Source organism: Lemur catta, unplaced genomic scaffold (genome assembly GCF_020740605.2).
Source record: "Lemur catta isolate mLemCat1 unplaced genomic scaffold, mLemCat1.pri scaffold_66_ctg1, whole genome shotgun sequence".
Taxonomy (NCBI): Eukaryota; Metazoa; Chordata; class Mammalia; order Primates; family Lemuridae; genus Lemur; species Lemur catta.
In genome coordinates, this window is record NW_025423865.1 from 3,089 (window position 1) to 18,434 (window position 15,346).

The 15,346-nt window shown below is 35.8% G+C and overlaps 1 protein-coding gene across 1 annotated transcript; it reads left to right on the plus strand.

Moving 5' to 3' along the window:
* The first annotated feature begins 241 nt into the window (after positions 1 to 241).
* On the plus strand, positions 242 to 14,115 carry LOC123629974 (ankyrin repeat domain-containing protein 26-like). The gene is made up of 4 exons (XM_045539314.1): positions 242 to 346; positions 9,034 to 9,094; positions 9,187 to 9,389; positions 13,959 to 14,115. Exons 1-4 carry the CDS (start codon positions 242 to 244, stop codon positions 14,085 to 14,087), a joined length of 498 nt encoding a protein of 165 aa, XP_045395270.1. The 3' UTR covers positions 14,088 to 14,115.
* Positions 14,116 to 15,346: the final 1,231 nt, after the last annotated feature.

The window sequence follows — 15,346 nt, forward strand, 5'->3', positions numbered from 1 at the left end:
GATGTGGATGCTGTTCCCAAGTCATCCATGGGGTACCGAAGCTGATTCTCTGTCCCCCCACCTTTGGTAGTTCCATGCTTTACTGGAGTTGCTGGGGAAATATCACCAGGGATGGCTAGCAGACAGGGAGCTCATGGTCTGTGTTACCCCTCTCTCCACTGCAGGACCAATAAGGAAAAGTGTGAACCCTGTTTCCTGTAGAGGCCTCCATGTGGTCGCCCAATTGTTTCTCTTGGCAGCGATGGGTTGGGGAGGGAAAGGAGAGAAGAAGAGTTTGGCTGGAGGAAAATCCACTCTGGTCATCTCCAGCCCTCTCTCCAGGAGGCAGTCTGTCCAGAATGATGGGGTATCAGATTCATGCAGATCACCTGGGACCCACAGGACCCCTGTGGCTCCTGTAGTCTGGGACAAAGTTGAGCAATGTCTATGTGGGAGTGAGTAATATGGAACCTGAGGGGTTGAAGCCCCCTAGGGAGGACAAAGGTGTCTGGTGGTAGAGAAGAAATATGACACCTACTGTCCAGTTCAGATCTGTGGGGTGTTGTTGGAATACAGAGACATGGAGAGTTTCAAGAGTTTTTCAGGGCTTTGCTTGAAGGAAACTGAGCATATTAGTTCACATTCCAGAAGCTGCTTAGCAACAGGGGAGGCATTCCACTGAACCGGGGTGACTGCAAGGCTATGCTTGTCTCGAGGCCTGCAGGCCAGCACCTGGAGCTTGTGTAAGGCGGAGCTCGGCATAGGGTCACAGGTTAAGGAAGTGATCAAAGGATGCCAGCCCAGCAGGCACCTGTAGCTAAAGCTAATTAGCCTCATGGACAATTCCTGCTTCGCTCTTGACCACATGTCTCAGTTAATGACAAACTAGATAAAGAAATACATGGTCTGTATATTTCTGTTTTAGCTTTATTGCTAATTGGTAATTTTATCTTTAACTTGTATACTCAGCTAGTTCTATTCTTAACTTAGTGCTTAAGAAGTTTATCTCAGAAAAATTTTGTAACCATTTGCTCATGTAGATAGAATTAATTAAAGGATCTCTTGAAACCTTTGGGGAGACTTTAAACCTAAATGAATGATCTGTACACATATATCTGTAACCGCTAACAGCTAATTGTTGTACCAATAAATACTGATGCAGGATTTCACTCAGTGACTCCTGGCTCACGGGAATGCTGGAGGCCCTCTGCCTCCCCCATCATTTTAAACTACACTTTGTCTCTATCTCTATTATTTCCAAATGTCTTGCAAGGATCCTGCATGGAACCTGTATTTCTTGGAGAATAGCTGACTCCCAGAAGGGCGGGAGGTGTCCTGGGAGGCTGGGAGCCTGGTTTCCTGTTTTTAAGAAGCTCCTTGCTCACTGGTGGCAACATTCTCTGGGCTTAGGTGGGCAGAAGGATGCTCCAGCAGCTCTGGAGCCCACCGACAGTCTGAGATGTGAGGGAGGGGGATGTTAACTCCTCCTCCACCTACCCTTCTTGTAGGTTTCCAAGCCTCTCATGGCTTAATCCCCACTGATGCCTTTCTCCTTCCAGTTGTGTTTTGCAGCCTCTTCCTGTTGAGTCTCCTGTAGGTTCAGAAACCCTTCCTTTAGACTGTCACTCAATCTGTGTTCGTTTGTCTGTTTGTTCTTTCTCTTTCATCTAAAGCTCCTCCTTCTTACAGAGATGCTCTGGCTAGTGGTGCCTCTGGTTCACCATCTTGCAGTTATTTATTTTAAACTTCTTGATCTGGGCTCCATTTAACATGAGCTTCTTGGGAAGGCTTTCCAGATATTCAAAGGAAATTGAGTGTTGTTAAGTAACTTGTTGGTTACTACAGGTGAATCAGCACAGGGGGAACCCCACGTCCAGTAATTATACGACGATTGCTAAATCCTTGTAGTACTGGCTTGGTGGAGTTGGGAATGATATAGGAGAATTTCCTGGATTATGAGGAAAATTTGTCATTCTCTTTCCTCACTCTGTGTGCTGAGTTGGTGGAGTTGGGGGAGGAACAATGTGGGCACTCCCTCATGGTCATCATAGCTAAGACTTTGCTTAGGTCACACTGGACCCCAGCCAATCTCAACAAAAGCCCATGGTGACTGTTGCCTGGCTCCCTCTGATGTTTATGCTAGCCCAAGGGCTCTTTAGTCAGCAAGTTGTGAATCCTGCCAGGACTGGGTCTTTCCTTTAATAGCAGAGTGTATCTTTCGGGCTCAAGGTGATTCTAGGAGTGAAATTCATGGACTATGTTGTTAAATCTAGGGCCTTAGGAGTCTGCTATGTACTTTATTTTGCTGTTGGCATGCAAGTTGCAAAACAAAGTCTTCTGAATTTTTTCCTTTCCTTTCCCCAAATGGAAGAAGACTCTCCCTGAGCTGCACTGCCAGGGTTTGTGGGAAGGGTGACATAAGCACTGTCTTGGCCACCACCATTAGTGTATCTCTGGGTCATGTGTACCTCAAGCCCACTGGATCGGAGCCAGCACAGGCACAGGAACTACCCAAGGATGGTGTCCTTTGTGAAATCACTGCCTTACGAATTTATTTCAGGCCCCAGGCTGCTTTTTCTCAGCCAGTTGATGGACGTAGTCAGAACTAAGGTTTCAGGACAGAGAATTTCTCTTTGGCTGGGTGGGTCCAAATGCTCCCTCTGTGGGCACTGGCAGTATTCTGACCTGTGCTATGTTCCTCTGAAATTCAATACAAAGTCCCACAATCACTTCATTCTCTCTGACTCAGGGAAATGTATTCTCTTTGCTTGATGTACTGGTGTGGCATTGCCTGCGGATGGAGCAGGGATAGTGTGCAAGGCTCTTTACTGCCCCAGTCAATGCCTCTTTCATTGATTGAATGTGAAACCTGGCACTGAGATCACTCACATGATTTTTGGTTTCCCTGAAGGTGCTTCCTTGAGTGTCTAGTTGTTGAATTTGGTGTTCATGTGGAGGGATGATTGCTGCAGGTTTCTATTTGGTCATCTTGCTCTTCTCAGATCTCCTACAGATGTCCTTTTTATAATATGACTTTCTTTTTCTTTTGGTATGTCTACTTTTAGTTCTTTGAGAAATCTCCTTATAGTTTCCATAGAGATTGTTGTAATTTATTCTCCTACCAAAAGTGTATAAGCCTCTTCTTTTCACCACATCCCCACTAGCATCTATTGGTTTTGACTTTTTAATAACAACTATTCTGACAAGGGTAAGGTGGTATCGCATTGTGGTTTGGATTTGCATTTCTCTAATGAATAGTGATGTACAATGAATAGTGATGTGTTTTCATATGTTTATTAGTCATTTGTTTCTTTTCTTTGGAAAAATGTTCATTTATTTTGCCTACTTTTGATGGTTTTGTTTCTTTTTTCGTGTTGATTTGAGTTATTTATAGATTCTGGGTATTAGGCCTTTTTCAGATACGGAGCTTGTGCATACATTCTGTAGGTTGTTTACCCTGTTGATTACATCTTTTGCTATGTAAAAGCATTTTAGTTAACTTAATTTCAATTTATTTATTTTTGATTGTATTGTATTTGCTTTTTGGGTCATAGACATGAATTCTTTACCTAACCCTATTTTGAGGATAGTTTTTTCTAGTATTTTTTTTCTAAATTTTTTTTATGGTTTCAGGTCTTACATTTAAGTCTTAAATCCATTTTGATTTAATTCTTGTATATGGTGAGAGATTGAAATCAAGTTTCCTTCTTCTGTATAGGAATATCCAATTTTCCTAGCACTATTTATTGAATAGGGTTTCCTTTTTCTAGTCTATGGTTTTGTCTGCTTGGTGAATGATCAGTTGGTTGTAGGTATTTGGCTTTATTCCTGGGTTCTCTATTTTGTTTTATTGGTGTATGTATCTACTTTTATTTTAGTAGTGTGATTTATTGGTTAATATTGCCTTATAGTGTAAATTAACATCATGTAATGCGATGCCACCTGATTTCTTTTTTCCTTAACATTGCTTTGGCTGTTCGTACTCTTTTCTGGTATCATATGGTTTTTTTGGTTTGTTTTTTCTAATTCTGTGAAAAAAGTGACATGGGTGTTTTGGTATAAATTGCATTGCATCCGTAGATTACTTTGTCAATGTGGCGATGTTCACAACATTTATTCTTCTAATCCATAATCCTGAGATACTTTCCCAATTTTTTGTATCATCTAGGACATTTTTAAAGTAGTATTTTGTAGTTCTTCTTGTGGAGATGATTCACAATCTTGGTTAAGTATATTCCCAGATTATTTATTTATTTATTTGTTTATTTGGAAGCTGTTATAAATGAGATTGAGTTGCTGATATTATTCTTACCTTGTTTGTTGTTAATGCATAGAAATGCTAGTGATGTGTATACATGGAATTTGTAACCTGAGACTTTACTGAATTTATTTATCTATTTCAGGAATGTCTTGGAGGTGTCTTTATGTTTTTCTTTGTATAAGATCATATTCTCAACCAACAAGGATAGTTCGACTTCAATTTTTTCTAATTTGTATGCGCTTTATCTCTCTTTTTCCTCATTGTTCTGGCTAGGACTTCCAGTGGTGTGTTAAATTGAAGTGGTGAAAGTGGGCATCCTTGTCCGTTCCAATTCTTCAAGGGAATGCTTTCAGATGTCCCCCATTCAGTATGATGTTGGCAGTGAGTTTTTTATATATGGTTTTCACTATTTTGAGGCATATTCTTCCTATGCCTAGTGTCTTGGGGGTTTTTGTCATGAAAGGGGTATTTGATTTTGTTGGATGTTTTCTCTGCATGTATTGAGATTAGGCTTTCTTTTTGTTTTTAATTCTTTTCATGTGGTGAATTACAGTTATGGACTTTTGTATGTTGAACCACATTTGCCTCTCTCAGGTGAAACCCACTTGATCATGGTGAATTATATTGTTGAAGTGTTTTTTGCTAGGTTTTGCTTGTTTGTTTGTTTGTTTTTGAGGAATTTTTAAATCTATTTTCATCACGGACATTGGCCTATAGTTTTCTTTTTTTGTTGTTGTGTCCTTACCTGGCTCTGTTATCAGGATGATATTGGTTTTGTCAGGTGAGTAAGGGAGGATTCCCTCCTTGTTGTAGCACAATTTCTGTAGGATAGTACAAGTTCTTTTCTGTAGCTCTGGTAAAATATACCTGTGAATCCATCTCACCCTAGGCTTTTTTTTTTTCCCATGGGAGTTTTCTTGTTAATGACTCAATGTTATTATTCATTATTGGTTCATCCAGGATTTCTATTTTATCCTGATTCAAGCAGGGGACTTTGCATTTTTCCAAAAAATGTGTCCACTTCCTCTAGATGTTCTAGTTGGTGTGCATAGAGGTGTTTGTAGTAATCTCAGATTTTCTTTTAAAATACGTCTCCTTTTCCATTTTGGATTGAGTTTATTTGAATCATCTCTTTTCTTGGCTAATCTGGCTCATGGTCTGTCAATGGTTTTATCTTTTCAAAGAACGAATTTTGCATTTCATTGACATTTTGTATTTTCTTTTTGGTTTTACTTTTGTTTAGTTTTGCTTGGCTATTTGTTATTTCTTGTCTCCTGCTAGATTTGGCATTGGTTTGTTTTCATTTTTTCTAGTTTCCTGCGGTATGATATTTGGTTATTAATTTGTTGTCTTTCTCATGTAGATATTTTGTGCTCTTATAAACTTCCCTCTTGTTACTACTTTTTCTGCATTTCAGAAAATTTTATAGCTTTTGTTGCCATTGTCATTCAATCGAAAAATATTTTTTCATTTCTGTCGTGTTTTCATCTTTGTCCCAAAGATCATTTCACAGGAAGTGGTTTAATTTCTATATATTTGTCCAATTTTGAGAGTTCCTCTTGGAATTGTTTCTCATTTTATTCCACTGTAGTATGAGACAATAAATACATGATATGATCTTGATTTTTTAAAACTTTTCTGAGATGTGTTTTGTGGTTTAGAATAAGTTCTGTCTTGGAGAATGTTCCATGTGCTGATGAGAAGAATGTGCATTCTGCAGTTTTTTTGGCAGAATATTCTGCGAATGTCTCTTAGGTGTATGTGTTCTACCATCTTAAATCCATTGTTTCCTTGCTGATTTTCTGCCTCAGTGATTTATCTAGTTCTGTCAGTAGAGTGTTAGGGTACCCCAGTATAATTATGCCCCTATTGATTTCTTTTCCTGGCTGTAGTAGCATTTGTTTTATGAATTGGGGAGCTCTGGTGTTAAGTACATATATATTTAGATTTGTTAAATCTTCTTATTGAATTGATCTCTTAATCATTATATAATAACCATCTTTGTATTGTCATTATTGTTGTTTTAGAGTCTATTTTACCTGGTATAAGATTAACTACTCTTGCTTGCTTTTTATATCCATTTGCGTATAATGTTTTTTCCAGACCTTCACTTTGATTCTGTGAGAATCTTTATGAATTAAATGTATTTTTTTGAGACATGATATTTTTGGGTTTTGTTTTTTCATCCATGCCACCAATTGATATCTTTCAGTGGGATATTTAGAAGGTTTACATTGAATGTTAATATTGATTAGTGAAATACTGTTTCAGTCTTGTTGATTTTTACCGGTAGCTTTGTATTCTCACTTAATTTACTATTTTGTAAGAATTTTGAGTTTTAACTTCTACTTATTTTTACACTGTATTGACTGCACTCTGATTTTTAGAGCACTTTTGAGCATTTTCTGTAGAATGTAGCATTTTCTGCTCTGTAGAGCAGGTCCAGTGCTGTGAGTCAGGGGAGAAGAGTCTGAATGGAGGAGAGCTGGCACTCTGGTCCTCTTTTTCCCAAGGTGTACCCTGCAGGGGATGCACTCTCTTTTTACTTGAAGGGAGCCCACCCTGTATGTCCAAGCTCTGGGATCACACAGTTCCCCTAAGACCTACCAGTGCCCTGTGGTTACTGCAATCTGACTGAGTATTAGAGAATATTTGTGTGGGTTCCAGTGTCAAGAAATGTAAAATGCTGAATTCCCCTGGGCAGGGCAAAGGCACACAATAGCTGGAAAAGCAGTATGACAACTGCTGCCTCAACTTGGGTCTGTGGTAAGCGTGAGTGATAACCAGTGGGCTAGAAGCCTGGTGCTGTATTGTCAAGAAGCTCTCAGTTCACTAAGGGCAGCAGTGCTGGGCTTATGAGGCTACAGGGTCTACCCAATAGTTTGGAGCCTTAGGACTGCCAGAGGTGTGAAAGGAGGAAAATCAAACACACCCACCTACCCTTTCCATGGGGCCACTAATTCCCTGGGGGTTCATTTCTTCTAAAATCTTGTTCCTTCTTGTTATTTCCTGTGACTTCTTTCCTTGGCGTCTCTGGCAGATTCTGGTACTCTTCCTGCAGAATTACATCTGGGCTATGATTTCATCTGAAACTTTCTCTTCTTTCTGAGATGATCTGGCTTCTGATATCTCTAGTCAGCCATCTAAGCTATATCCACTCCATGTTTTTCCTAGTTATTTAAATAATAATTTTATAACTCCTGTATTACTATGAGTTACTACAGGTTAGGAAACATATTTGTGTGTGTGTTAGAGTATGGAGAATGTAATCTGGCATGTATAAAGCATTTTAATATATTTTAATGGGAATAAATGAATAGATAAATGAATTTTAGTGGAAAGAAATGTTAGAATATTAAGGTTACAATGGAATGTTAAAAGTAACAATATCCATAGTATAATTAATAATTAAATCTATTGAATTTTTAAAATATAATTTAAATTTATGTTCCCCTTTAATAATTAGACTGTACAACTTCAGGAGAGTTATTATGAGAAAATATTTCATAAAAATGAACAAATTAGCAACATATCATAAGTAGGAAAGAGAACTATGTTATCTTTTCTAGTATCATCCAACTAGAAGTTTAGATTAGGATTTCAGATTAAAATTTCTTAAGTGTTCCTTATCTTCAACCGAAGTTCTATTAAAAAATGTCTTTTTAAGCAATACATTAATCTTTATAATTCTAATTACCAATTTTTTCTCCAAGTACAAAAGAGATGGAATATTTCTTTTTTCTGATTTTTTTATCTCTGTAGCAATAGTGTCACAGCTTCCACATAGTGGAAGATGATTATGTTTCAATAATTTATTGTTTTATGGTAATTAAATTAAATTCTTTCCTATAGAAGAATATAGGAAAGTAAATTGTAGAGTAAATATTAATCAATTATCAGTTTTATCATGGATATACTGTAAACTAAAGTCTCTGTTTTATTCTCATATTTCTCCATGTACCTTATCATACAGAATATTTTTCCTTTTCTTCCATGGTTTAATCACATATTAGGTGGAGTGGTCATGTCTCTTTTTGTTTGTTTGTTTCATCCTCCTCTTCCACCTTGCAAAAATGCTTTTCCCCAATCTAAATATTTCCTTGCAGAATGCATTTCCTCAGTGTGTACCCTGTCAGTGCCTCTTTGTCTTCATTGTCATCGTATTTAGTGAAAGCTTTCTACTGAGTAGCTCTTTGTGGCTTTCATTCTTCAATGATTGCCCCACAAGGTTTATTATTGTTTTCTGTCTTTCTTGGGAGAACCTGAATCTATACAATAATTTATCTTTAGAATTTTGACAAACATAATAGAAGTGATTGATAATATTTGCAAAGCCAACCCATTAAAATAAGTTATTACTAAAACCTAAACTCTCCCATTTTCCCTGGCAAGAGATAGTTAATCCAAATGTAAATCATGCAAACACATTTCACAATGTAACACAAAATTGATTAATTTAAGTATCTTAATGATAGTTACCTTAATAATCCTGTAAGCTGACTAGGTCCATTTTTGTCTCAGGCTATTTTGGCTAAGAATATAATCTAATGGATATTATAGCATTTGTAGAATAATTGATTATGGGCAAAGGGAGTAACATTCTTAGGACATCTGTACCATCTCTCGTAATCTTCACCCCATGAGAAGATGTAAATTAGTAAATGACAGAATTGAGGTTGAATCTACTCCAAAACCTCTTTTCTTTGCATTAGGTCATATGGTAATGGTGAATATTATAATTATTTTACCACTTTGATACTTGTTATCCTTAAAGCTATTGTTTTTTGTTCTAGGATGTTTCTGAACCAAACTTAACCAACTTGACTACTGCTTCTCAGCAATCCAGGAAAAATTGTAAGCTTTTTAAAGATTGCCTATTTTTGTGTTATCCACTGATTCTTCATTACAAATATCTTTACATATTATTTACTTTCTTTTTACTGTAGTAGAAGCAAAATATGCTACTGTGAGAACAGGTAAGGGAAACGTGTTTGAGGACAAGATTTCTGATCATCCAAAGGAAGATGTGTTTGAATGCTTTCCCACAACATCAGGCAAAGTCCAGGGCTTTTTAAATCCTTCCTTTCCACCACCTGAGCCTCAGCGGAAACCTTCCTCCGGGTCATTGGAAAACTGTGGTCTTACAAAGGTAAGTTATTATTTGAAAAACTTGTCTCCCCCATATATTTATGTACCCCTCCCCCATCCTCATAATGCTGACAAAAATACTGTAAAGAAATGGACCTCCTCAAGGCCATAATAGAAAACAAATGTAATAACAAAAGGAAGGATGGACAGGATTGAGATTTGTAAAAGTTGAGGGGAGTAAACAATTCTTAGGTTAGAAATTGTAGAAGGAAAGAATTAGAAAGCAACCCAAAAGAGCAGCTCAGAAATGTGGAAATGAAGAGGGGGATGATGGGGAAGAATTCATGGAAGAAGGGCAAGATAAATACAAAGTTTGATTAAGAGAGACAAGATCACACAAATTATTATGAAAAGATAACAGAAATAGTGGAGATAAATGAGAGTGGGAACTCTGTATCGTAAGGTATGTTAGAAATTGTTTTCATGCAAATCAAGAAAAGACAGGCAATGAAAAAGAGGCTGATATTCTTTTAAAAACTTATAGATTGCTTTAATGAAAAACAAACCGAAAAGTTAAGGGTGGCTATAATTAATATATTGTACATTTAAAACTAGCTATAAGAGAATAATTCAAATGATTCTGCCATAAAGAACAGATACTATTTAACATGATGCATATCTCAAGTACACTGACAAGATTCTAGAAATGTATCAAAATTTATGTCCCTTCAAAATTTGTACATCTATTATGCTCAAATAAAAACTATGTAAAAAGGAAAAAAATGAATCCTCATTTTTAAAAAATTATTAAGGTAATACATTTAATCTAGTAAATTATTAAAGTAATATATTTAATCGAGTAAAACCTATGTTCCTGGATAATGCCAAGTGAAATATATTTCAGGCCATATCTGATATTATGAATTATTAATTTTTGACTCTTTCATTTCTTCTTTAAGGTTTATAACTTATCTTTTGCATATCCATAACTTACTTAAATAATTTGTATTACTGTTTGGTATAATGTTGACAATCATTTTAGATCTGTTTGAAAATAGAGAAAGGAATAAACATTTTATTTGATCTTTTTTAAAATTTCAGGTTATATAAGGGAGGTTCTTAATCAGTATTCATTAAATAAGAATATAAATTTTGAGCTGCAACCCTCTTGAAGAAATAAATGCTACAATTGTTTACTTCTGGACATGTGATTTATCTTGTGCCAATAATTTCTACATATAACAGACACACATATGTATACATCACATGAATGCAATCATAATTGATTATTGTTCCCTAGAATAAACTACTTATTGTCATAGCATTATAAAGAAGGGGTGACTGTCAACAGAGTATACACATTCATCTCTGGAAGATGGTTGTTTACTTTTACAAAATATTTCTAGCATTGGGAACATTTTATATTATTCTCAGGAAGATTTTTTAAGTTTAGTATTCATAGTTGTTATATCTTGCACATAAATTTGTTCATCTGCAAAACTCAGAAAGCCTGTAGACTTGATTTTGTAGTCCTCTCTCCACTCCTTATGTGAATATTGGGGCCTGTTTGACAATTGTAGATGTATTTAAAGATTCTTAAATCTTCAATTCGGGTAATCATAGCTTTATGTTCTTTATAGTAGATGCTCTGTCCAATTTTTAACTACCATCGTATATGATGGAAATAGGAAATTAGAGCTATGAGTATGTTGCTTCCATGGGAGTAAGAAAACAAGGTGAAATTTAATGGAGGGCTTTATGTTTCTTTCTTACATGATCATAGTACTTAGAAATACATCATAATTCTGCATCACATAAGCATTTCTCTTCTACAGTTTAAAATTTTAAGATTAATTTTATTTTTTTAGTGTCATTCCTTTTTTTATTTTAATTTTTTTAATTCAGGATATTTTGGGGGTGCAAACATTTTGGTTACATGAAATATTGTTTGCCTCACCCTAGCTAGGGCTATAAGAGTGTCCTTCCCACATACAGTGTTCCCCATTTCCATTAACTGTGGGTTTACTCCCCTCAGTCCTCCACCCCCCAACTTGACCAGCACCCAGTGAGTATTACTACCCTGTGAGCACCTTAGTGTTTATCAGTTAGTACCAATTTGATAGTGAGTATATGTGGTGCATGTTTTTTCATCCTTCTGATACCTTACTTAAAAGGATGGTCTCAATCTCTATCTAGGATCACATAAGAAGTACTAGATCACTGTTCTTTTTTGTAGTTGAGTATTATTCCACGGTATACATATATCATTTTATTAATCCACTCATGTATTGATGGGCACTTGGGTTGTTTCCATAGCTTTGGAAAAGTGAATTGTGCTGCTATAAACATTTGATTGCAAATGTCTTTATTCTCTTCCTTTGGATAGATGCCTAGTAGTGGGATTGCGGGATCAAATGATATCTCTATTTTTAGCTCTTTGAGGTATCTCCAAATTACTTTCCACATGGGTTGTACTAATTTGTAGTCCCACCAGCAGTATAAGAGTGTCACAATCTCTCGTATCCATGCCAGCATTTGTTATTTTGGGCCTTTTTAATAGAGGCCATTCTCACTGGAGTTAGGTGATGTCACATTGTAGTTTTGATTTGCATTTCCCTAATGATTAGAGATGTTGAGCACTTTTTTATATGTTTGGTGGCCATTAATCTGTCTTCTTTTGAAAAGTTGCTGTTCATGTCCTTTGTACATTTATTGATGGGGCTATTTGATTTTTTCTTGTTGATTTTCTTAAGTTCTATATAGATTCTTGTTATCAGCCCTTTATCAGATGTGTAGAAAGCAAATATTTTCTCCCATTCTGCAGTTTGTCTGTTTGCTGTAATGATAGTTTCCTTGGCTGTGCAGAAGCTTTGTAATTTGATCAGGTCCCATTTGTTTATTTTTGTTGCTGCTGTGATTGCTTTGGGGGTTTTCTTCATAAATTCTTTGCCTAGGTGGATGTCTAAAAGACTCTTCCCAACATTTTCTTCCAGAATTCTTAAGGTTTCGTGCCTCAGGTTTGAGTCCGTTATCCATCGTATGTTGATTTTTGTGAGAGGTGAGAGGTGGGGATGCAGTTTAAATCTTCTGCACATGGACATCCAGTTTTCCCAGCACAACTTGCTGAATAGAGATTCTTTCCCCATATGTATGCTTTTGTCTGCTTTGTTGAAGATTTGATGACAATATGAGGATGGTTTTATGTCTGGGATCTCTGTCCTACTCCAAAATTCTATATCTGTATTCTTGTGCCTATACCATGGTGTTTTGGTTACTATAGCCTTGTAGTAAAGTTTGAAGATACTTTCAGACCCAAAGTCAAGGGCTGGAAAACAAACTTCCAAGCAAATGGAAACCAAAAGAGAGAGGCCATGGTGATTCTGATTTCAGACAGCATAAATTTTAAAATAGCAAGACTAAAGAAAGACAAAGATGGTCACAAAATCATGGTGAAAGGAAAAATCCAACAAGAAGGCTTAACAATTCTTAATATTTATGCACCGAACACAGGATCACCCAGATACATAAAGCAAACCCTGTTTGATCTAAATAGCATGATAAACAGTAATTCCATATTAGGAGGGGATTTCAGTACCCCACTGACTGAATTGGACAGATTCCCAAACAAAAAGTAAGCAAAGAAATCATGGACTTAAACAAAGCTCTAGAACGAATGGGTCTAACACACATCTACAGAATATTCCACCCAAATAAAGCTGAATATACATTCTTCTCATCATCTCATGGAACTTTCTCCAAAATTGATCAAATCCTAGGCCACAAATCAGACCTCAACAAATTTAAAAACATAGAAATTGTACCATGTATCTTGTCAGATCATAGTGGTATAAAACTAGAGATCAATTCCAACAGAAACACTGCTTCACAAGGTCATGGAAATTAAACAATCTCTTGCTGAATGATTACTGGGTCAAGGGAGAGATCCAGATGGAACTTAAGATTAATTTTAAAAATAGTCTTCTTGCAGCATCTTGAATTGGTACTTTAGAATTAAATCTTTTTATTCAATTTAAAAGTGTATGTTATGATAATATTCCAGAAATAAATATTTTCATATATTAGTACTATTATATCTCACATTCTTCAAATTTTTAAAAGTATAGTTGAAAAAATTGAACCGTATTTTTCCTCCTCTTATTCTCATTTTCAAAATTTCTGAGTTCTGTATAGAATTTCATTATTTAATTCTACCATTTTCATATACTTTACAAATACTCATCCTTTTTCTCACATTGCCCTGTCTTGAAATGCTTCACACCCATTCTCAGCACTTTTTCTATCTTTCACAATGTGGCCATATATCTTTGCAGTATTTCCTGATCTTCCCAGGCAGAACTCACTGCTCTCTCCTTTGTGCCCTTACTGTCCTTTATTCACTTTAATTGTATAATCAGTGAATTATTCTTTTCCATCTCTCTTTCATACATCTCAAACTCCTCTTGAATCTAGGGCAAAATCCACCGTTTTTTTATATTATCAGTTTCTGCCAGAATAGTGCCTGTGATTTGATAGACAGAGTAACGTTCATTGTCTTATAGACTAATTGAGTGAGTGAGTGAGGGAATAAATGCAATGTTTTCTGAAGTTGGGATTTTTTTTTTTTAAATAGGAAGGAGCAACAAAGCCAGCATTTGGACAAAAGGAAAATGGTATTGGTATTATTGAACATGCTCCGCGAGAGCAAAAAGTAATGTCAATTTTATTTATGTGCACAAAAATAACAGAAGTGGTAAGTTAGTGAATATCTATGATACTCTTTAATCCTTAAATGCCATCACACACACAAAAAAACATTTAAAGTATGCAGACCCAAATATATTATCCATTTCTTTTAAATATATTTCTTTTGCTGTCTTTCTTGATACTGTCTACTTTTTTCTTCCTAAAACTGGTTCAATCTTGAAATTATTTTTGCTATTAGTTTTATTTTATTGAGATAAAAATGAATGGTGATAGACTTGTATATGTATTTAAAATGTACGATAAAAATGTTCTCATGAGTGTATCTGTGAATACCATTTTATAGACAAGATGTCTGCATTAAAGCCTGGAAAAAATGAAGATGCAGAATCACCTCAGGATTTGGAGGTACTGTCTATTGTTGTTGTTATTTTAAAATATAAGTATCAAATGATGTTAGAACCTAAAAGGAAATGTTTAGACTTTATGTTCTCACCTCTGTTTATGCCCGTAAAGAGTTAGTTTCTTGTATTTTCAGCTCACAATTAACAAATTGGTTATTGCATAGTACAATTCTTCTCACCTGTGGGATTCATTTAAGAAGCTACTATAGTATAGTGCAACAAAATAAAGCTTAGAAAAGGAATCAGTTTGGGTTCTCAACTTAGGTTTTTCCACAACAAAAGAATTATTCCAGGTCAACTTATGATCAAATGAATCATTCTATGTTATATGTGGGTGTGTAAAAGTCCTAATGATACTCAGAGAGAAACTGTTTGAACGATTGTCTTTTCCAACATGGAACTTAAAAAGATAATATTTGCAACTTGAAGGTGTTCGTATAATTGGGTTGTTAAGTATAGATCTGCAAACAACATTTCCAGACAAGGAAAAGTATGGGAACAGTAAATATGTAGGACTATAGTAACAACAGTTCAGTTTAGTGGTGTTTTAATAAGTAGAATTCATTTTTAAAAATAGAAGCCATTGGATATTTTTGTGGCATCCATGTTTGTACTAGTGTCAGCATAATATAATGACAGTGTACATTGAAGTGACAACTGTGGAAAGATATGGGAAGGGTCTGATGATAGAACAGCTGCTGCACAGTGGTACCAGCACTGAGTGGAAGCCAGAAGACATGTTAGTGTCCTGGTGCTGTCGCTTAGTAGCCATGCAATCTTGAAAAAAATGAATGATTTATCCTATTCAGATATCAGTGACCTTCTTCATAAATATGGTACTAACATCTATTCCTTAAGTACGCGCAATGAACAAATGTGGTAAGAAACATAAAAACATTTTGTAAACTGGAGA

Coding starts and splice junctions, on each gene's coding strand:
- LOC123629974 (XM_045539314.1), top strand. CDS start 242: ATGGGTTGGGGAGGGAAAGGAGAGAAGAAGAGTTTGGCTGGAGGAAAA. Junction 9,095..9,186: donor TCAGCAATCCAGGAAAAATT/GTAAGCTTTTTA, acceptor TTTTTACTGTAG/TAGAAGCAAAATATGCTACT. Junction 9,390..13,958: donor AAAACTGTGGTCTTACAAAG/GTAAGTTATTAT, acceptor TTTTTTAAATAG/GAAGGAGCAACAAAGCCAGC.